Raw genomic sequence first — 24,204 nt, 5'->3', positions numbered from 1 at the left:
TGGGCGACACCCGTGGGCCGTGTATTCGAATCGATTTAATTATTCAAACGTTGTGCAATCCACTTGACCCAATTCTGTCACCATCGACGACCGACTTTTTCTTCGCCTAGCAGCCTCAACCTCTGTGGCCAAGTTTCAAATTTCTCGTTCAAGCCAATCCAACGACAACAAAAAATGTGATCGAGCTAATTTCCGATTCAAACAATGCACTCCATTCGCTCTCTCCAGTTCGACAAAGAAGCCACCGCCGGTTGAATACCAAAAAAAACGCCCTCGGTAGATCACCGTCACGACACCGATAATAGAGCTGCACCTTGTTGGAACCCGACGGGACGACACAGGAATGAGAGATTCACTTCCACAGATTTCACTTGATGAATGACTAACACGCGCTTCGGCATACCAAAAATAAGGTAACTTTCATTCACTTCTGATGTTGCCGTTTTCGCGTCTTCTTTCTCTTCGCTCGAATGGCAAACAAATCCAGATCTCGCAATCTCGCTGCCACCGCCGAAACTTTTGACCCACAGTGCAAATGTCAGCGTGACAGCCTATAATCACCTGTGTGTGACGTGTTGTTTACAAACAATTAGCCCCGATCCGTTCGTTGCGTTTCCACCTGCCCAACATACTCGCATACACAAGCAAACACTGTTTAAAAATCAGCAACACCAAACGATGCTTGCAATGCTTGCCCTCAAAACACCTTTCCGCAGTCACCCGTGTATTCCGTAAAGTTGTACGAATGTCAGCCCAAAAGCCGAAAAACTGCAAATCATTAACAACCAATCAACGGGTCACAACTAGGGATCGATACGAGAGAAAACAAGAAACAACCCAAGAACAACATCTGACCAATAGGTTCAAATTTCGCGACTAAGCGTGAAGGCGTAAACAGAAAAACGAAAACAAAACACTACGCGCGAATACGCGGCGTATTGAAGGCCGCTAATAAACGTCAAAACAAAACGCTCATCAATCGAAAGCCACGGACACAACGGCTGCTCGGAGCCAACTGTAAGCTGCTCCAACGGACGCTGGTATCAGCTCAGCCAGCTTCATTTTGCGCTCAGCCCTCTCGCGAATCGAGGATTAGTGTCTCACCGATATTCACTCTCTGCTAGCTATATTCTCTCACGTGTTCTCCACGCGTAAAGCATTGAGCCGTGCGCGCTCTTCTGTTTCAAATAAGGCGTGCGCCGACCGCGCTTTCGCTTATTTCCCGGTATGCTCTTGTGAATCGTTTGAAATTTGGCATGTTTTTGCGCTTATCGGATTGCAGCCCGACTTGCAGCGAATAGTAATTTTGGTTCTAATATGATTTACATCGGGGAATTGGCAGAAGATTTTACAGATGTTAAGCTTGTTTTAGAATGAACGAATTTTTTGCGTGTCTGAATCACTCTTGCAAAATGTTTTCGCTAAAGCCATTCACAATTAATTACGAAAACATGCGATTTCTTCCTATGAATCCGGCAAACTCTCGTCATCCAATCACAGCTTACTATTTATTGTTGATTTGCACAAATTAGTTATCTCTATCAGAGAAATCAATCGACGACAGTTAAATCCGCGTATTTTTAGAATAATGAGAAAAGCGAAGCGAAACTTTAACATCAACAACGAAAACAAGTTGCACAAGATTGGTGAAACGAAATCATATCACTCGCAAATGAGGTTTCAAGTACTTTTTATTTACTAATTAAATTTTAGAAAATGCAGTAGAGTATAATAAATAGAAATTTGAAAATTGATTTATTGCAAGCTGATCCGGCAAACTTCGTTCCGCCCAAACTGGTTTTTGACGTAGGACTACGTCTTTCATTTCTATACCGGGGTGTAAAATCAAAGTTTCGAAAACGAAAGCGTTACGCCGGAGACCGAGATTTTGAGCGTTAATAGCTCCTAAACAACTGAACGAAATGGTATGATAAACACTTCATTCGAAAGATAAAATGTCTACGCGTTATATACTTGTTACTTTTTGATCCAAAAACTTGTTTCAATAGTCTTAAAATTGCTTTCAAAACAGGCTATTGAAATCACCAATCGGTATATAAGCGAGCGGCGCTCGGAAATCCACTCAGTTCTAATTGAACAGCGATTGGAGCATGTTGTCGCTGTTGCGGTGAAGCTCTTTATTTATCATGAAAGCGTGGATGAACGGTGTCAGCAAGAGCCTGTTTGTGCACCCTAGGCCAGAAGGGAATCTATCAGGAGGAGAGTGATGCCACAAACGGTTCCCTGGGAAGACATCGCTACACACATATACACGCGCGGCTATTAACAGGTGGTTATCGAGTTGGCATTAACCACTGGTGGGCTTCCAGTATCGAGGAAAATGTGGAAATATCTAATCGTTACTGAAAGTAATCTGCCAGTTCCTTTGGGAATTTTCAAAATATATTCATGTGAAAGAGTTTAATTGAATGTTTTCTATCCATGTAACACTGTGACCAAATACATTTGGTTTTGTGGTTTTTCAATCAATCGCAATTAACAGGATAGCTTCAGAAGATTATTCTTCCCCATCAGTAGGATATTTCCGTATCCAATATTGTATGCGCCCGCAATCGATTATTGCTCAGTCGCCGAAAGTTCCGAGCTCAGAGAGTTCATTCCCCTCTAGTTTGCCTTCCAAATTGCCATTGTAAACCACGCCTTCTCTCGATTCAATCACACACAAAAAGCATACTTAAGCGATATTCTGGTGGTGAGACACATTCATTTTTCGTGAGGACATCGACAAGACAACATCGTTGCCTAACGTGCTGGAGGAGGTGGACGGCGAAGGATCGACACATACACGCGCAGAACTCTTTCCGTTAGGATGCCACTCAGCATCGAGAAAGTTCCGGAAAGATCTAATCATTGCTGGAAAATAATCTGCCAGTTCCTTTGGGAATTTTCAAAATATATTCATGTGAAAGAGTTTAATTGAATGTTTTCTATCCATGTAACACTGTGACCAAATATGTTTCAATCAAGTGCTATTAACAGGTGGTTATCGAGTTGGTATTAACCACTGGTGGGCTTCCAGTATCGAGGAAAATGTGAAAATAACTAATCGTTACTGAGAATAATCTGCCAGTTCCTTTGGGAATTTTCAAAATATATTCATGTGAAAGAGTTTAATTGAATGTTTTCTATCCATGTAACACTGATCAAATACATTTGGTTTTGTGGTTTTTCAATCAATCGCAATCAACAGGATAGCTTCTGAAGATTATTCTTCCCCATCAGTAGGATATTTCCGTATCCAATATTGGATGCATAAAACCTTGTGCCTCCAACGTAACGCTCTCGTTTTGGAAGTTCTCCAAATATTCATTCATTCAGAATGAATTCAGATTCAACTTCATACAAATGATCTCTAAATCAACGATAGTCCTACGTCACCCTTGCGGTTATACCATAGATATAACCCACTTCCTGTTTTTTGTATTCAATACCTTCAAACATTCACGTTTTGACGTGGGACTACGTCTAACCGGTGCATATGGAGTTGAAATGAAAACCTAGACACAGAACATGTAGGAAAAAATTAAAGATTTCGAATGCTTATAACTTGAACATATCTTAATGGATCAAAAAGATTTTTGCATCAATTGTTAGGAAATATATCTTTTGTACTCGCTTGTCTTTGTGCAGACCCTTTCAAATTGAGGATCCTGGAAAATCACTAGAGGCGAATGAACTTTCAAGTTTAAAGCCTCTATAGAATAAAAAGTAGAAATTGAAGTTGTTGATTCGTTCAAGCCGGGGGTACTTATGTACCCGCATGTTTTTTTGGCCCTCCGGAATGTGTTGTCCTAACACGGACTACAGAAGCGAGTACGAACGCAACGCTTTAGCTCGGTTATTCAAAACTGCATTGGAAGACTTCATATCTTCTACTCACTGAATTTCTACGCATACCGTTTAATGATTAGGCAAAATACTGATAACCATTTGTTGCGATAACATCGATTGATTCAACAATACGCATTGAACGTGCATGTCAAAATCGAAACTGAGTGCCTGAAGCTCATCAAATCGAGCAAATCCGCGGTTCAAGAACTACGTACATATGAGAGATGTAATAAATCCACATATTTTGGAATGTAAAATACAATGATTGTTCGACAATTCTTCCGTTCACATATTTTGGTAGTCCTAGGCATCATATCAAACGTAGAAAGACAGTCATCAAATTCACTTGTAACGAAGAACATAATTTATTACAATGCATGAGTTGATCTTACATGGCAATCGTTCAAACTCTTTACTTATAAAGCAAATATGTTGAATTCAATTGAATTCGAAAATTGTTTCATTAAATCAATCATTTAATCAATAAAAACAAATGATTACTAAGCCAACGATGATCCCACGTCAATTTTGCGGTTATCATAGATATAACCCACCCATTTTTTCTTTTTCTAAGTGAAAGTTCATGGGTCCAATCACAGAACTGTTCATTCATAGATCTTCTAATTGACCCTTTAGAATTTCCTTCTACTATAAACCTAGTATTTCTACCAAAACTCGCCATTGTAATATCAAATTTTTTTTCAGACATAATTCACGTTCAAGATTTTTCAATCACTTGCAAATACCATGTTTCTCCCTTACATGAAATACATATTTGATACTTCCTCCTTAAAGAAGTTGGGGAGTGTTAAATCACCAAAAAAACATTTCTTGCTCCCTAAAACCTCCATATGCCAAATTTGGCTCTGTTTGCAGGCTTAGTTCTCGAGTTATGCAAAAATTTGTGTTTCATTTGTATGGCAGACCAACTGCACCCTTGACAATTGCCCAGTAACGTCCGCAGCTGGGGACAGTTAGGTGGGTTGAGATCTTTTTCGACGAACATGATGTTGTTTTCCGAAAACCATTGTAGAGTGGATTTGGCATAATTTCTTCTTCTTCTTGGATGGCACTAACGTTCCAGTGGAATTTTTGCCTTCTCAACGTAGGATTACTTGCGTCAATTTTATTGGTAGTACTTGGTTGAGATTTCTATGCCGAATAACACGCCTTGAATATACTCTGGAGTGGCAAGCTCTAGAATACGCGTGACCACAGTGCAAGCCGGAAGAATTTTCTTTCCACTCGGCCACGGGAGCACTGAAGGCATAATGTGCCGCCGCCAAATCCAGCCAAAATAGAGAATAAACATCGTGCTTTCTATAAAGTGAAAGCAGTCTCTTCTTCAAGCAATCTTCCGCATGAATTTGAGCATTTATAGTCCCTTTTGTGAAAAAAAAAGTTGACAATCGTATGCCACACGTGCAAATGACAAACGAGCACTTTTTGGTCGAATTTTTCCATCGCAACAGTCGTATCCGCTTATGATACACTTTCTCCAATTGATTTGGTATAAAATTGAGGTATAAAATTGAGGTTTCGTCATCCATGAGAATGTACTGGATGGGATCGCTCAAAATACGCTCATATAGCTTTCGAGCTCGTGGTTTAGAGCGATCTTGCTACTCCGGTGTTTGTTTGGCCACTTTTTGCTTTTTATAGGTCATTAGACCATGTCTCTGTTTGATTCGCTGAATCACTTCTTCTTTTGAACTACTTTGCCAAATCACGAATAGATGCAGACCTGTTCTTTTGAATATTTACAACTTTTCGGTCCAATTCGGGATTACTTGGTCCGGGTTATCTTCCACGTCTGCTCAGATCCTCGAAAGAACACGCATTACCAATCTTTGCGACGATTCGTTTAACAATTTCTTGCTTTGATTTTTATTGCTATTTTGTGGTATGTTTCCCTTTTAGGTGCACCAATTGTGCAGAATTTTCTTTTTAGTTTCCAAATCAATCCGCTACATTTCGAAAACAACTCTATGACCTCGACTAAGTGACTTGTATTTCGATTTTTGACATGTAAACAAAGCGCGCTCTGATTACACGACAAAGAAAATCCACCCGTTTGTGTGTAATAACGTGTTAAATGTTTAATACTATATTACGATACACTCCTCATCACCACCACGGGTCCGCTTACGGCGATCGATCTGTTCGACCCAATTTTCCACTTTTCGAACACACATATCGACCGGAATGTGGCGGATTTCGCGTTGGATATTGTCGCTAATTTTCTAAAGTTGCTGACTTGTTGACATAGACCAGTGACTTGACATAGCCCCTTAAAAAAGAAATAGAATGGTGTATTTTTTACTCTGTATTATGGTGACCTTCAACACTTTTGGCTGGTTCGACACTTTACTTCCATTTTGTATGAATGTTGGGAGTCAGAATTAAACTCGTGACCTTTTGCGTGAGAGGTATGGATGTTACCACTACGCCAGATCGAAACACATAACGGCGTCAAAACGCATTGTGATAGTATGACCCCACTAAAATAAACACTCAACTGCTTCACTTCCTAGACACATTTATTATGTAGTGTTGTAAGATTTTTGCCGATTATGTTATAATTCAAATGTAGTTCTCATGTGAAATGATAGTGAAACCAAGGGAATACTCTAACGAAGCAATTGTGATATTAATTTGATAGTTATATCATCAGTGCATTGAGCATTCCAAGATATTAGAGCAAAGTGTCCGAAATATGATTCAGAACGGTATATGGATATCGGAATCAGGATCGAATTCATCGTTTTCCGTTAGACGTGATAATCTGGAATCGCTCCACAGCCCAAACCCGGACTAAAGCTTCCTTCTCCGTTTATGTGTACCGACACTCCAAGCTCGTTAAACTTTTGTTGGCATATGTGACGACCTTAGGATAACCTTCATGCAACTGCAGAAGGACTGTTCCTAATCCAACTGGGGACGCGTCTACCACAACTCTAGTTTTGAGTTTTGGATCGAAATGAGCAAGTGTCTCAATGTTTCCGACCAGCCGAATGAGTTCGTTGGAACTTTTTCTTGGTCCTCTTCCCGCACAAAAGTTGAAGTATTCTTGGTAAGTTCACGCAACGGAAGCGAGTTAGTTGCTAAGTTTGGAATAAACGACCCCACGTTAATTAGGAAGCTCTGAACTTTTTTGTGGACGAAAGCTTTGTATAGCTGCTTTGAGAAGGTATCATTCCATTCTGATTGAAACGCTGACCGATAAATTTGATCTTTAAGCTTGAAAGAAGATTTCGATTGATTCAGAAGAACCGTATTCGCTGAGCTCATTGACGACCTTGTCCAGGGTCATATCGTGCTCCGTTTCTGACTTGCCTATCACAACCATGTCATCTATAAAGTTCACCGTATTCTCACAATCCGCCAAAAACTGTTCAAGAATCTTCTGGAACATTTACGGTGCACAAGAAATCCCGAATACTAAGCGCTTATACCGGAAAAGTCCTCAATGGGTTATGAAAGTGGTCAAATTTTTACTTTCATCGTCGAGCTGCAGTTGATGAAAAGCGTCTTTTATATCAAACCGAGAAAAATATTTGGAACCATTCCATCGCCATCGTATCTCCTCGGTCATTGGAAACGGATGTGTTTCTCGGAGTATAGATTTATTCAGCTGTTGCATATCGATGCACAGACTAATGTCTCCACCGTCTTTGACAACAATGGCTATCGGTAAAATACTCAACGACTCGATTCAGCTACCCTCTGGATAATGTCTTTGTACAGTAAATCATTCAGCTTTTCATCTACTTTTCTCAACATAGACAAAGGTACACTGCGGAGACGCTGAGCTACTGATTCCACCAAATCATCTACGGGAATATGTAGTCTTCTCTGTAGGGTTCATAATAATTAATGCACTATTCCCATCTACACAACTTCTATGAATCTTGACAGTTGAGGAGATTCATACCTGCAAGCGTTGGTACCTTGGTGGAAGGGACTTGACAGATAGAAAGGGACACAGAAGGTCAGATAAAAACCGAGAAGCGCACTGAGAAGCTGCAATATTGGAGCAGAGTGGAAAACGGATAAATCTACAGAGATAAGCTCAACAATTGGCGACGAGGAATAAAAAAAAAAAAAACCTACAGTAAGTTCCATTAGTTTAAATGACTAAATATTTTACGGTTTTAGGTATTTTTTTTTGCGCTAGAGAATGCGGATGTTTGCGGATAGAAAAAAAATTCAAAATGGTGGTTTTTTTTTATGGTATAAAAAAAAAAAAAAAAAAAAAAAGTATAAAAGTAAAGGAAGTTGAGAATAACAAAAGAAAATCTTCACCAGGTTGACTCCTGGTTTGAAATTTATAGCTGTGCCCTTAACGGGTTTTGCGATCGATTGTATGGCGACAATACTTTGTGATCGGATTGTTTATCAGTGTGTATGAGACAAAGTTTTTTTTTTTTTGTGACATTGGCGGGTTGCCGGTCAACTGCATAACCGTGTTTATGACCGTGGCGCGCATATGTAATAGAACCCATAGTTTGTTATGGCCGTGGCGAGATGCAGGGCTTGTTTAAATGAAGTGTTTATTGGTCGTGGCGTGTGGCCTGTGTGGCAGTTGGTTGTGGCCGTGGCAAGTTGCCGGCCTTGCTTAGATGCAGTCTATTGTGGCCGTGCATGGTTGCCGGCCTTGCTTAAATGCAGTCTTTTGTGGCCATGGTGGATTGCTGGCCTTGCTTAAATGCAGTCTTTTGTGGCCGTGGCGGATAGCTGGCCTCGCTTAAATGCAGTCTATTGTGGCCGTGGCGGATTGCCGGCCTTGCTTAAATGCAGTCTTGTGTGGCCGTGGCGGATAGCTGGCCTTGCTTAAATGCAGTCTATTGTGGCCGTGGCGGATTGCCGGCCTTGCTTAAATGCAGTCATTTTGTGGCCGTGGCGGGTTGCCGGCTTTGCCTAAATGCAGTCTGTTGTGACTGTGACAGGTAGTCGATCGAAGTTGTTTTTAAAACGAGAACGTGATTTCTATTTTGTAGCACTTTGCGGGAGAAGCGAATTCTATGACGATTTAAAATTTCGAAAAAAAGGAAGGACACTGTTGGAGTTATATTTTTGTATGAGTTGTACAGTTATATTGCATAAAATTTCCGTTGTGTTGATGTTGTATAATTCCCTTTGCTATTGGATACTAAGATGATGACATTAAATTCGATTTGGATATATATTGGGATATTTATAAATATTAGCACAATTGTTTCGTTTGGTTGAAGGCAGTCTATTGATTTTATGATATGTCATTTGTTCGTGTTATGCACTATATTCATGATCGAAATGATAGCCAACTGGAAAGTGTTTTATTCTTTTTTACAGATGGATGAAAGTCGTGTGTTGCCCATGTTTAAGTGCGAGCAAATCGAGAGCAGCAGGCTAGCTAAGGAATGGCAAGACTGGAAAGGCGCTTTAGAATGTTATTTTGATTCTTATCAGATCACGGATCAAAAGATCATGCGAGCGAGAATGCTTCATTTGGGTGGGCCCCAATTGCAGAGGGTTTTTAAAAGTCTTGAAGGAACTGAAGATTTCTCTGTTGTCCTACTGGATAAACCGTGGTATAGTAAAGCTGTGGAACGGCTGGACGCATTTTTCAAACCGCGCAGGCAAGAAGTCCTAGAGAGGCACAAACTCCGAAACATGAAGCAAGGCACAAACGAACGGTTCTCGCAGTTCATCCTACGTCTACGTCAGCAGCTCGCAGATTGCGGATTAGAAAAGTATCCTCAGGAAGTCCGTGCAGCAATTGAAGAGATGATGTTAACTGATGTCATTGTTGAAGGGTGTTCTTCTCAGGAGCTTCGACGCAGAATCTTGGAGAAGGACCAGAACCTTGCTGATATAGAAGCATTAGGAGCATCGTTGGAAAGTGTGCGAGCTCAAGAAAAAGAAATAAGTGCTGGATCATCGCACCTAATTTCAGGATCACTCGAAGTGCGTAAAATCCAGAAGCTTCGTACTGATAACCCGGATGTGAACAAGAAACGGGTCCTCGGTAGATTTAATAACAAGCCGATTTGGAAAGAGAGCGCTTCAACGATCTGTTATTCCTGTGGGCAGATGGGTCACATATCGAAGGCTTTGTGCTGTCCGGCAAAAGGCAAAATCTGTCGTCGGTGTAAGCGTCCAGGTCATTTTGAAAATGTCTGTCGCAAGCGTCCTGGAGAGTACAAAAATCTGAAGCAAACTGGCAAAGTTCAAGCTATTGACGAAACCCCGGAGGAAAACGACTGTTCAGCGGTAACTAAACCAGAATTATCATCAGAGACACAGGAGAAAAAGGTGTATTATACGTTTCATTTGGGAAATAGCTGTAACATGATTGACTGCACTGTTGGTGGGCTGGATATCCAAATGTTGGTTGATTCCGGATCGGACGCTAATTTGATTACTGCTGATTCTTGGGAATTGCTGAAATCTAGGAAGGTTGACGTCCAACACTGTCAGAAGGGCAGTAAGAAAATATTGAAATCCTATGGTAGCCAGAACCCATTGAAAATTTTAGGAACATTTTTTGCTCACATCAGTGCTGGTGGACGAACGGTTCAAGCGGAATTTTTTGTTGTCGTGAACGGGCAACGAAACCTGCTTGGAGACAAAACAGCAAAAGAACTGGGTGTTCTTAGAGTCGGTTTGGACATAAACCGTATTGTTGACGGTAACAATCAGAGCCTTGTGCCTTTTTCGAAGATAAAAGATATTCAAATTAATATCCAGATGGACCCGAACATTAAGCCGGTTTTCCAACCACTTCGTCGCATTCCCATGCCACTCGAGGATGCCGTTAATAAGAAATTAGATGAGTTATTGGCTAGAGACATTATTGAGAAGAAGACTGGACCAGCAAACTGGGTTTCACCTCTGGTAGTGGCGAATAAGGCAAATGGGGAAATCAGATTGTGCGTTGATCCTCGACGAGTAAATCAAGCCGTTATCCGTGATCGTCATCCTATGCCGGTCATTGAAGATGTGTTGGCTAAAGTTGGCAGAGGAAACATTTGGAGTACACTCGACGTTAAAGATGCCTTTTTCTTATTGGAATTGGATGAACCCTCCAGAGATATTGTAACGTTTATATCGCACCGCGGATTATATAGATTCAAACGTCTGCCATTCGGACTTGTGTCGGCGCCCGAAATATTCCAGCGAATCATGGATGAGATTCTTGCTGATTGCGATGGAGCATACTGGTATCTTGACGATGTGGGCGTTGAAGGAGGTTCTATGGATGAACACGATCGTCGTTTGAACAAGGTATAAATTCTTGATTTTCTTTTTTTCTTTAATCGAGTTACTTTTCTCGTATTGTCGGATTTTTTTTTGTATAAAAAAAAAAAATAAAATAAATGAAAGGCTGGGTTTCTAAATGAATTTTATGTTTTATTTTCGGTATTTTTAAAATATCTAGATTCTGCAGCGCTTCGAAGACAAGGGAGTCGTTCTGAACTGGAACAAGTGTAAATTTCGTGTCACCGAGTTCGAATTCTTAGGATACAGAGTGTCTTCTCAAGGAATACAGCCGTCCATTATAAAGTTGGATGCGGTTTCAAATTTTCGCCGCCCCGTTAATGATAGTGAAGTTAGGAGCTTTTTTAGGCCTTGCTAATTATATGGGGAAGTTTATACCTAACTTAGCAACTATAGATGAACCGCTCCGAAAACTAACAAAAAAGGGAATCAGTTTCAAATGGGGCGAAAAGGAAGACAAAGCATTTGAAGACATTAAAAAACATCTCTCCCGTGCTGGAAGTCTTGGGTTTTATAGACCGGACGATGAAACTTCTGTTATGGCGGATGCTAGCCCATACGCATTAGGATCAGTTCTTATACAAACGAACGAACTTAGACAATCTAGGGTGATCTGTTTCGCCTCCAAATCATTGACAGACACCGAACGCAGGTATTGTCAAACGGAGAAAGAAGCGTTAGCACTCGTTTGGAGCGTTGAACGTTTCCAAAATTACTTGATTGGAAGAGAGTTCAATTTACTTACTGACTGTAAGGCGCTTACGTTTTTGTTCTCGCATACATCGCGTCCTTGCGCCCGCATTGAAAGATGGGTTCTACGCTTACAAGGTTTCCGATACACCGTAATCTTCGTTTCTGGTAAAGAAAATCTTGCAGATGTTTTCTCCCGACTTGCCACCGAAGCTGCTCGACCTTTTGATGAAGCAGAAGAATTAGTAATCAATGAGATTGCTGTCGCTACTGTTACAGCAGCGGCCCTGAAATGGGAAGAGATAGAAGAAGCCAGTCGGTTGGATCCTGAAATCCAGCAAGTCATTGACTCTCTTCAATCTGGAATGATCGATGAACTTCCGTTATCTTTTCGAATGATTCATAATGAACTCTGTCAAGTGAACAATGTTCTACTGAGGATTGATCGCATTATTGTTCCTAAAACTCTCCAAAGGCGGGTTCTTGAACTTGCGCACGAAGGACATCCAGGAATAAGGATAATGAAAGGACATTTGAGATCATGTGTATGGTGGCCTAAAATTGATCAAAATGTTGAGAAATTTGTTCAAGAGTGTCGTGGGTGTACGTTGGTAGCGGCTCCAAATCCTCCTGAACCGATGATTCGAAAGCAACTTCCATCGCAACCATGGGAACAAATTGCAATAGATTTTCTTGGCCCTCTTCCAGACGGTGAGAATCTTTTAGTTTGCGTAGACTACTACAGTAGATACATGGAAGTCATCGAGATGACAGAAATTTCATCCACGGCAACCATTAATGAGCTTTTGACTGTTTTCTCCCGTTATGGCATACCTTGATCACTGCGTGCGGATAACGGTCCTCAAATGTCTTCAGATGAATTCAAAGCATTCTGCGAGGAATACGGAATCCATTTAGTTAACACTATACCTTATTGGCCCAGATGAATGGGGAGGTGGAACGTCAAAATCGCTCTATACTAAAGCGACTGAGGATAGCGCAAGAACTTGGAAAGGACTGGCGAACGGAACTTCGAAAGTACTTGTTAATGTACCACGCCTCCAACCACACAACCACGGGTAAGCCACCATCCGAGTTGATGTTCGGGCGTCGTGCACGAACGAAGCTCCCAACGGTGCCTCCAGTCCAAATTGAAGATGGGGAGATTAGAGACCGAGACCGAATGGAGAAAGAGAAGGGGAGACAATATGCTGATATCAGAAGGAAAGCAAGACCCAGTGGAATACAAGTTGGTGATCACGTATTAGTCAAGCAGATGAAAAAAAAGAACAAAGTCAGTGCCGACTATTCACCCGAGCAATTTCAAGTGGTTCAGAAAAATGGAACAGATGTTTTGCTGAAATCTCTATTTAGCGGGAAAAATATTAGGAGAAGTGCAGCACACTTAAAGGTTGTTCCAAGTAACCCTGATCTTCAAACGGGTCCAGCGTCTTCGGGAGAAGAGTTTGTCTCTGCAAAGGAAAAGGAAGGAAATCGTTCTGGTGAGGATACAGACATTAACGAAGGGGCAGTAATGAGTAAGAGAGTTAGAACGGAGTCGAAACTATTAAAAGATTATGTAACCTATTGATGAATGTTCTATGCAATAAAGAGTTTGGGTATTTATGAGTATCGTGGTTTACTGTTTAATGAAAGGGTGGGATGTAGGGTTCATAATAATTAATGCACTATTCCCATCTACACAACTTCTATGAATCTTGACAGTTGAGGAGATTCATACCTGCAAGCGTTGGTACCTTGGTGGAAGGGACTTGACAGATAGAAAGGGACACAGAAGGTCAGATAAAAACCGAGAAGCGCACTGAGAAGCTGCAATATTGGAGCAGAGTGGAAAACGGATAAATCTACAGAGATAAGCTCAACATTCTCCTCGTAGGCAAGGAAATGTCCGACACGCTTCTATCTGAAGAATTGGTTCACGTTGACTAGGCAATCCGATGACTAACACTCCCAGTTGCTTAGCTGTCTGCTTACCCAGAAGTGTTTGCGGTTCCTACATTTCGCGCATGTTTTATCTCGTGCTAGACAGGGTTGTTGCGCACCTCGTACTTCTATTGTTTAGAACACCATTAAAACACCGAAATGAAATCTGTAATCACTCTTGCCGCATTCATCAAATATACAAATATCGCTTCTCCGATCAATGTTGTGTATCTTGGTTGACCACATTCAGCCAGTTTCGAAGAAAAAAAATTGTTGGAATGCTCAATCCGTTTCATCAACCTTCAAAAAAAATCTCTATTAAAATATCTTATTAATAAAAACACAGAAAAAACTTCTAGTTGCATATGCTGTTGCTAGAAGCCAAATCTATTAATTTAATGGATGTTGTAATGATACGAATAATACTCCGTGATTACATAATTTTTGCACATGCGTATTGTCTCGGTGAAACAGATTGTTCTACGCTAAATGGAACCGATTCTTCATTTTTAGAAGATTTTACGCTCCTTGCAGGTTTTGCGAAAATGAAAATAACTACAGTAGAACCCCTATTATCCGCGGAATAGTCTGGCTAGCTCACCGTGAATAGCGAAAATCGCGGATAACGCTAAAATGGACGAAAAATAAGTTCCAAACACGAAAAAAGATATTTCAGCACGAAAACTAAGTTTTATCAATACAGAAATCATGAAACTATCCATCTACCCACTCGTGTACATCAGTTGTCGGATAATGTGAAAGCCATGAGCAAAACAAAAGTGCCTATCATTCACAGACAAATTCGGGAAAGGCCTTTAGATTTACTATGGAGCATGCTTTCGCGGATAAACCGCATCACGGATCATCCGCTCGCGGATAATCGGGGTTCCACTGTACTTTGTTGTATGTTTATGGCCCTAACTATTTAATACATCTAGAGTTAAGTCATATCGTGAATTTAAAAAATCTTTTCGGAATAACCTGATTCTGGTTGACGTTTGGAACAAAGTTCATCATTGAACAAGTCATTATATATGTATGTACATAAAAAGAACATCACAGTTGTTAAATTCAGAAGGTCTCAGAAATTTTGTTTCTTTACATTTCAACTTTTTTTATTTTTATAACTTTTTAAGGAACTAAAACATTTGAAGCCATAAAAACCTCTTTTCGCACGTAATTTTCCGACAGCCGAATCAATATTTAATTATTACTGATAATTGTCATTGGTAATTTAATTATTATTGATTTTTAATAATTCCGGTAATGTTGTATCTTTTAGTGTTCAAACATAAGGAAAAGAGAAGAGAATCACTCGCAGAGAGAATCAATCTCTGACCAATCGCTCATCTGTGCATGAAAGGTGTAGAATGAAAGTGAGAAAAGCTAATTCCACATGCTTACGCGCGTATCCGAGAAGAAATCGAAATCATCATTCATGTCATGAATATGATTCGCTTAGGAGAACCAAAGGGATTTGTTCATTGGATTTGTTTTGGTTCGTTTCATGAGCCAATTTGACTTTCAAATTCACCAATGGAATCAGGCCAACGATATAAAATTCAAGTCCAAGGACATTCCGTTGAATAGTTGTTGTTTGTATGAGGCGTGAATACGAAGCGTAAAATTAAAATTGACCGCTATACACGCAAATAAACCCATCCATACGCGGGAGAGTGATGCTGTGATTAACCCCGAATGCATAGTCTCGCAGATTGATTGTCGGGAAAGTATTCCATCGGATCCCATTGTGCCAAATCTGTCAACCACAGCTAAGTGAGTGGCTTTTTGATGACAACAAATATCGGCTTCCATCAATATTTTATTCAGCCGCCTTTGACCACCGGTCTAGGTCTTTGCAATTGTGGTCTCGAAGAGCCGAAAAGGTTAATCGAGATATAAGTAGCTTAATTTGCTTTCGTTTCTTTTATAACTGGTCAGTTTATTGCCAGTTGACTTCCCTCGTCCCATATAGTGACAGCGCGTGGGTCGATTTTTGTTTTGTTTTGTCGCATTCTTACATAATTGCAGATAAACAGTAACTTTGAACTAGCTTTCAACGACACCGTTATCTCAAATTACGACTGGTCGCACCCGTTAATTAAACGCGGGCCGCATTGAGGTCCCACACACGCGCAGTAAGAGGCTTGGGTTCCTCTAATAATCAGCTGAAACTTTTTAGTATGGTTCTAACGGTAAACGGTAACGCAAAACAAGTGACGAACCTCTACCCCCAGTGGATAACGAGAACGACGATCAGATAATTGGATGGGTGACTAACTGGGTAAAACATAATTAAACTGAAATATTATATAATATATTCTCTTGGAATTGACACATTCCAACTGTGTCAACTCGTATTTTAAGAGAGAAGCATCAATGCTTTCCAGTAAACAAAAACAAAGCGCCTTCAAAAATAAGATGGGCTTTTTGTCCCGTTCAAGTTCACGTTCACCTGTGAACGCGAGACATAACAAATTGAAATAAATATTATAAGAAATGTTCAGTGGAGAAACGAGCGGCGAACTACCTCTAACAGCTATCCGTGGGAAACTCCGGGTATCCATTCTGTCTAGGACACTTTCTCCGCGGGCTCCGCCGTTGTATTACGTGTAGCTTCGTAATTGACCTTGTTTTGCCGAGAAATAATTATAGCAATTGTGGCAATTGGTCGTAAGTCATTGACATTGATCTGTAATGTATTTATATTCACAAGAATAATTACTTCTTCCACTCAAGGCCTATGAGTTTACCAGGAGTGACAGTGGAATTTTTATTATCCAGAATCAATTCGTGAAACTGGGAGTATTTAGACTAAAGCAACGTTCAACAGAATATCAAAATTTAAAAACCTTGTTTTCATTGTTTCACCTCGTCGTCGATTGTCTAATGAAACGACAATTTGAGCATATTTTCAAATGAACTCTCAGAATTACCATGTAGAGGAGGTTGGGGTAAAACGGACATGTTGAGAAGAACTTCAATTATATCCTGGAAACTCATTTTTCCAAAAACCTTGATGCAGTTTCTTACAATTCAATATACTGTTTTTCTACCTAATTGGCCAAATATTTTACAAAAAAGTGTTTTTCAATGTTTTTTACTGAAATTAAAACAGGCCGAAAAATACAACATTTTTTTCGATGCGAGTGATATAAACATATAGTGGGGGTGATATGGACAGGTTTGTAGTATATGAAGCGTAGAAGTTTATCGATCGCGAGAGGAATAATTTCAGGAATAACAAACCGAAATATAACCATCACCGAATAGAATTGTTATATTAAACCACTCAAAATGCTTAATCTCGAGGCAGCTAAAATTACATCCACACGCAGAATCATGTATGATTTTCGGTTTCTGTTTCCCTTCTCCACTTTTGATCAGTATTCACCCTATGGCTTAAATATTATAGAATAACATGTAGAAGGTGTTCTCATTAACAGAAATCTGAAATTCAAAATGTAACTATACAAATCAACCACCTGCCCATATTACCCCCACTTTCCGTATTACCCGCGGTTCCCCTACTGTTGATTCTTCCCTATCTAGACCGAGTGGTTTGGTTTCAAGTGGTTTTAAGTATCTTTTAGCAAAACTACATTTGCAATGCTCGAAAAAAAAACAATCAAAACGGCAACAGAACATCCGAAACGATTCAGGTGTGTGGTGGGGATGTGGTGTCGACAACAACCACCGCGGAACAAATTTTCACCTTCAGTTTGCCTCAAAAGAACGCTACTCTCCCTGATGAAAAACACTTTCTGCACATCCACCTTGAAATGACATTTTGATGAAACTTTAAATCTGGAACCTGAGAGTCAGTGTAAGGCTGAGAAAGAAAATTATTGAGTTTAAGTTTGGGTTGACTGTACACTTCGTAGTTGTTTCCCATGATTGACCTGAACGACGCCGGCTACGTCCTTACAGTTATCAGGGAAAGTAAGAAATGTTAGTTAATACTCGCGACCAGAAGGGGCGCCTCTATATCCTGTTTCCCTTGCGATTATCATGGGTGGAATAGTTATTAGTGGGGATAGGTAGGAGTCAGGATTCACTGAGGTATGTGATATGATTATGTAAACGCGAACTATCGACTACTCGACGAAACTAAATTCCGAAAATCTTATATGTCACATAACGTGACAGAGATTACCTTTATATAATCTGAGATGGTTAACTTGTAAAATAACTCGTAGGGCCAGCCTGGGAATCCACTGGGAATCAAATAGAGTGTCCTGGATCACATTTGCCACATGGAGACGTGTGTCTGATATAATTTAAAATGATTTAGAAAGAGTACTTAGCAATTTGAAACTTTACTTGAATTTTGACGTAGGATTACGTCTTTCGGGAACTCATTGTTTAGATATATTTGTAAAGCGGATTCCACCAGGCACACTGATTTTGAAGTATGTGTTGAGGAAACCGGAAAATCGGGCCAATCAAAACAAGGCAGTTAGGAAGTTGAGATAACGCTTGACATTTCACAGTTATTCAATTCTTTATCTTATGTAAAGTAACATTTTATTCATCGTGATAGAACATAGAAATATTTTCTATCAATTGATACGAACATCTTTCCGATCTATTAAGAAATGTTCGAGAAATGTTAAGTTATAAGAAATCTTTCATTTTTCCTGTATTTTCTGTGTTTAGGTTTTCATTTCTTCCCCATATACCATGAAGTACCCGTATATCGCTCAGCTATGACAATATATAAAGTTGTATACTCAAAAAATTATGCTTGCGCGTATATGATGCTCCCAATATGCTACTTGTTTGGAACTTGTTCCACTATTGATCTGTTCCACGTATGTTTACGGATGAGAGCGTTGCTGCATCCATACTATCTATAAAGATGCCAAACATTTTGCACCTTTTGGTCCTAATTCCAACCGCCAAAAATCTCATTTTTCCTAATTCCGTTGATTAGTGTTCCTAATTCCAAATTGTTATAATTATGAATCGTTTAAAATAGTTGTTTTGGCAATTTGACAATTTTCATATTGTAAACAAGTTAACCCTTAGCGAACGAATGCCGCCATATTCGCGACATTGCAAATATTCTAAAAAATCGAATTCCGCCATACATGCGACATTCCGTTATATTTCTGGAATTCTGTTAGGTCATAAACGTGTACAAATAAATACATTACATACACACATCTATTCCTTTAATTCAACTTCCATTATTTTTCTGAAATTTACATTTCATTATCCTTTTGTATGGACATATCTGTTCATTAGGGTGCCAATGAAAATTGTTATCTCGAATTTCAAAAAGTTACCCCATGAAAAATATCCGCCACCTCGAAAAAACACTCTATACAAAATATCAGCTCAATCAATCAATTATGGCAGAGTGGTGCAAAGCGGTCAAAGTTTGAGTTTTTTGAAAATCGAAAAATCACCCAAGGGGGGTCAATTTGGCAACATTTTTTTTTTTAACCCTGATTTCCTTGGGTCATTTTTCGATTTTCAAAAACTCAAACTTTGAGCACTTTGCGCCACTCTTCTTTAAGTCCGATTGAGCTGAAATTCGGCATAGGGTGTTTTTTCGAGTTGGTGAACATTTTGTATAGGGTAACTTTTTGAAAATTTAGGATCGATTTTTTACACATTCATTTGCACCCTACTCTTCATATACTACCTATTATTACTGAAAGTCTCTATAGAATCCAATAAAGCGATATTAATTATGCACCTTTGCTCTGGAAATAAAGCACTTAATTTCTTAAAAATTCGTCGACCATTGTTCCAGAAAAATTCGCTCGTTCGATAAAGGTTAAATGAGTTAAAATAAATAATTGAACAAACTACAGTAGTATTAGGTCGTTTAAATATTCGTATGCTCCTTTTTCCTACAACCTTCAGCTTTTTATTTCTCTGCCTTCCATCTCTTTTCCTTTGTTTATGGGCTACTTCTCCATCTATTTTCATCGGACTGGTAGCTACGGAAGGCACAACTGGCTTTGCGAATCGGTATTTAGTCGAAGTTTTTAAAGATAAGAATAGCGTTTCTCCGGGATACTTCCCATCGACGATTTCATTTTTGTGGATTTTTAGTTTCAGAAAGTGTTCAAATTATAGGATAGAAGAACAAACTTAGGGGAAGGGAGGGTAAGCCCGCCGCTGAGGATAAGACTGGCACCCCCTGAGTTTTACTAGAAAACTCTGATCAACTACGTTTTTGAATACTTACATGTTAGTATCTATTATTTTAGACGTTTTCAATCACATCGAACCCACCGTGATCCGTCAATTGTCAAAATATAAATCAAAACAAACGCGAGTGCCGATGCGTTTAGTTGAAGGTTTCTAAGACATATTTACCATCAATTTCAGATGCCTGGCAGCTACTAAAGGAAAACGAATCGAGGGAGTTGGTCCCACGAGAACCTCACCCCTGCAAAAGAGGCTATTGCTAGTGGAGTTTCTATCAAACGTGCTTCCACGACTTTTGGAATACCCAAGTCTGCATTACATGATCACGTTTTTCAGAAGGTGGTAAGCTCGAAACTAGGACCAAGAAAGACAGTATTTACGGTGGACCAGGAAGCGGAGATCATGCAGCACCTACTTGACCTAGAAACCCGATTTCATGGCATCACGAAGATTGACGTACGGAAGCTAGCTTTCGAGCTTTCTGAAAGAAATGGAATCCCTCACTCTTTCAACAAACTAATGAAGATGGCAGGACACGATTGATTAACCGGTTTTTTAAAGCGGAATCCGAAAATTACGTTCCGTATGCCAAAAGCTACCTCAGCTGCAAGGGCAAGAGGGCAAAATTTCCGTGAATGCTTTTTTCGACATGTACGAAGACGTGTTGAGAAGGATGAATATCACGTCGGACCGTGTTCTTAATGCCGGCGAAACGGTTATATCCACTGTATGTTCATGTTAATAGATTTGCAGATTGCATATTATTGTTTGTTTTCCATTTCAGGTACCTGCCAATAAGAAGATGATTGCTGCTCGCAAAGGCAAAAAACAAGTTGGTATTATTTCGTCAGCGGAATGAGGAGAAACAACCACCGTTGTCATGACTATGTCGGCGAGCGGCAAGTACCTTCCACCATTCCCATTCGTTATATTTCCCAGTGTTCGAATGCAAGAAGCTCTCAAAAATGGGGCCCACCTGGAACAAAGTTTGCATGCAATCCGTCGGGATACATGACTACCGAATTGTTCGAATTTTGGTTGGATCATGTTGTAGAGCATGTTCATGCTACAGAAGCTAAACCTGTGCTGTTGCTGGTAGACGGACATTCTTCACATGCGAAAAACTTGGCAGTTACGGAGAAAGCTAGGAAAGCACATATAACGATTCTTGTCCTCCCTCCCCACTGCATCAACAAGATGCAATCGTTAGATGTCTCGTTTATGGCCCCGTTTAAGACACATTATTCCAAGGCTGCCGAGGACTTTCTGCGAAACAATCCGGGAGATGTCATAAGCAAGTACGACATAATATCACTTATGGCATTTGAAAAGGCAGCAACAATACCAACTGCGATCAATGGATTCCGAAATTGCGGATTGTGGCCATGCAACTGGTCAATATCTAATGAATGTACGTTCGCGCTGTCGCTGGTCGCCGACCAACCATTGTCCGCTGCAGAATCTGAAACCACTTTAAACAAGCAGGATACACGTCCCAAACAAGTGAACACAGCGGGACCGTCTGAAGCAGTTGATGACTCAAAAGATGATTCTAAAGCAACAAACAGCTCGTTTACAATCTCTCCGGAGAAAATTTGTCCTCTTCCCAAGATGACTCAACCGCGTGTGACTTAACGAAAACGCGTGGTAGAAAAGGCTGCGGAGATTACTTCGAACAGTTACCGTCAATGTTTAATCAACGCTAAAGCAAGTAAAGATATTTCATCGATAAGAAAGAGCCGGAAAGTCGTACCGAAGAGATCTTCAAAGCGACAGAAGGTCAGCAATGATTTGGAGGCTTCTCTGTGTGACCGAAGTACCGATGTGGATTCTGTTTCTCAGGGTGGGTTTAGACTAGTGATATATTCATGTGAAGAAATATGATGAGATTTATAGAAATCGCATCAACCGTTTACACTAGCGTGAACTTCTATAATAAATATATTCATATCTTCGGTGTATTTATTTACCTAAAGTAGAACTGCATCCAACTTTACTGATTTCTCACCAGTGAGAAATTCACGAGCGTTTACATATGCTGAATTTATTCAAATTATATATACCTCGAATAAGTGTATCATATTTATTCTCACCCGTTTACACCTATTTTCACGTGAATAAATCCATCTATAGCTATAGATCTCCCTAATGTAAACCCGCCATCAGATTCTGTGGACGGTCCAGGATGGAATACTTGTATAGAATGCAAGAAATCGGTTCATGAGACATGCTACACGGATATCGACATGACGAGGAATCTTTTGTTCTTAAGTTGTTTTTTTATGAATTGGAAAATGTTGGATTTAAGCTGAACTTCATCATTGAACGAAAAATAATGGCTATATGGTTTTAACGAAAATAATAATACCCCCCCCCCCCATCCCCTACATAAATTCTACAATAACCTCCTGAAGATATGTCACAGTATCCGTAGAACAGTGACTCAACTGATCAACGCAGGAAATGAATTTTTTAACCAACATTCCTTTAGCTCAGTTCCTGATTTGTGGCTCAGAATCAGTCGCACGATGCTTTGGCAATACGCTAGGAATGCATTGACCCTTTTACGACCAGGTATTCCGTTTTTAAACGGATTGGGATGAGCTGATTTCCGCACATAATGTAATTTGCTTGACACTAATCTTTTTGTGACCACGTGGAATTCAGCTTTTGCTTTGACTGACTGCCAATCAACTATTCGTTCTTTTTCAGTGGCATAGAGAACGGTTGCTTTTCCAGGACTTAGTCTGGAATGCTTTCCTAAGACCTTCTCGCGCAGTGTTGAATACGGGACATCCGGTTCTCAACATTTCCACAGCATGTGCTATTTTCGACCTTTCTTGTCGCATGCGTTTCTGACCGACATTTTTTGAGTAACATACCTGTACAGTTCAGTGTTCCCGTGGCCGAGTGGTTAGCGTCACACATGACTTGCCGGGGGTTCGGTTTCGATTCCCGTTCTGGTCGGGGAAATTTTCCGTCAAAGAAATTTCCTCCGACCTGCACTGTGGTCACGCGTATTCTAGAGCTTGCCACTCAGAATACATTCAAGGCGTGCTATTTGGCAAAGAAATCTCAACCAAGTACTAATGAAAATGACGCAGGTAATACTATGTTGAGACGGCGAAGTTCCTCTAGGAACGTTAGTGCCATTTAAGGAGAAGAAGACCTGTATCGTTCCGTTTTTATTATATTCCAGCGATTTTCAATCGTTTACACTTGGCATTCTGATAACAACTGTGAACAATGCTGACCACTTTGCTAAGCAAAACAACAAAAGTGGCGAATGACAGGACGACGAACGATATTGGCTGAAATTTATATAAGGTACAAGTACCTATCATCAGAATAGTAACTATTATGGTAATACGAGTGAGTTTTTTATCAGTTTAGAAAACAAATCTTATTTTTAAAGGCTCTTACATGATTTTTAAACATCAGAAATTTCCTCTTTGTCGATTTTGGTACTTGATTCCATGCGAAACATTGTTCTTATTGTTCGTATAACAGAAGATAAATCATGATCGGAACTTGTAATGCATGTTAATTCTTTTTTGATTTGTAGTTAATTAAGTGTACACTCTATCAGATTATCATCCTGGAAGTTCTTAATTTTTTCATTTTGAATACAAGTAATTGGTTGATGTTCTTAGCATATTGAATTTATGTGGCACAAAATCTGTCTGGAAGGCCATGGTTATCGTAAGAGAAAGTCAATTAAGATAATTGATCAAATGAAAAGCAAAAATTTGGCAAAATATGCCGAATAATGAATAATAAATAATGAGTCTTGTACGGAATTCATTGGAATTTTCAAAACTGCCTTCTGGGAATAATCGCATTATTGAAAAAGTATTCATTAAAAAAAGGGAAATTTTTCATTCTATCAAAACTTTTTCCTGTAGTAAAATGACCAACAGGGGCGTTCTTGTAATCAAATGAATGCTGATTGATAAGGTTAATTGGATTTACTATTGACGTGGTTAATAAAACACTGTGTTTATCTACAAAATCTTTAAAAAAAACCGAAAAATTTATTTTATTTTTTTTTCCAGTATTGCTATCTAGTGGATAATGCGTTGGGTTTTCACAAAGTCACAGTGTTTCTAAAATCACTTAAAAACTACGATTTCGCGCTCCGTTCCCATATTTTTTTCGAGTGTAGACTCAACGACATAGTATTGCATACTAGGAATAAGATTTAGAGGCATAGTTTTATTTAAAAATTATTATTGAAGTATTATTTGAATCCCATTAACACTTTTTGCATGTGACACCGACTATTAC

At 39.6% G+C, this 24,204-nt stretch overlaps 2 protein-coding genes across 2 annotated transcripts; both read left to right on the top strand.

The window, feature by feature from the left end:
* The first annotated feature begins 9,507 nt into the window (after nt 1-9,507).
* LOC129765612 (uncharacterized protein K02A2.6-like) lies at nt 9,508-11,127 on the top strand. Its single transcript, XM_055766023.1, has one exon. The coding sequence runs from the start codon at nt 9,508-9,510 to the stop codon at nt 11,125-11,127; it is 1,620 nt and encodes a 539-aa protein (XP_055621998.1).
* A 9,645-nt stretch (nt 11,128-20,772) lies between these two features.
* LOC129765611 (uncharacterized) lies at nt 20,773-21,552 on the top strand. The gene has a single exon (XM_055766022.1). The coding sequence runs from the start codon at nt 20,773-20,775 to the stop codon at nt 21,550-21,552; it is 780 nt and encodes a 259-aa protein (XP_055621997.1).
* Nucleotides 21,553-24,204: the final 2,652 nt, after the last annotated feature.

This window comes from Toxorhynchites rutilus, chromosome 2, assembly GCF_029784135.1.
Source record: "Toxorhynchites rutilus septentrionalis strain SRP chromosome 2, ASM2978413v1, whole genome shotgun sequence".
Lineage (NCBI taxonomy): Eukaryota > Metazoa > Arthropoda > Insecta > Diptera > Culicidae > Toxorhynchites > Toxorhynchites rutilus.
This window is presented reverse-complemented; position numbering and strand designations above follow the sequence as displayed.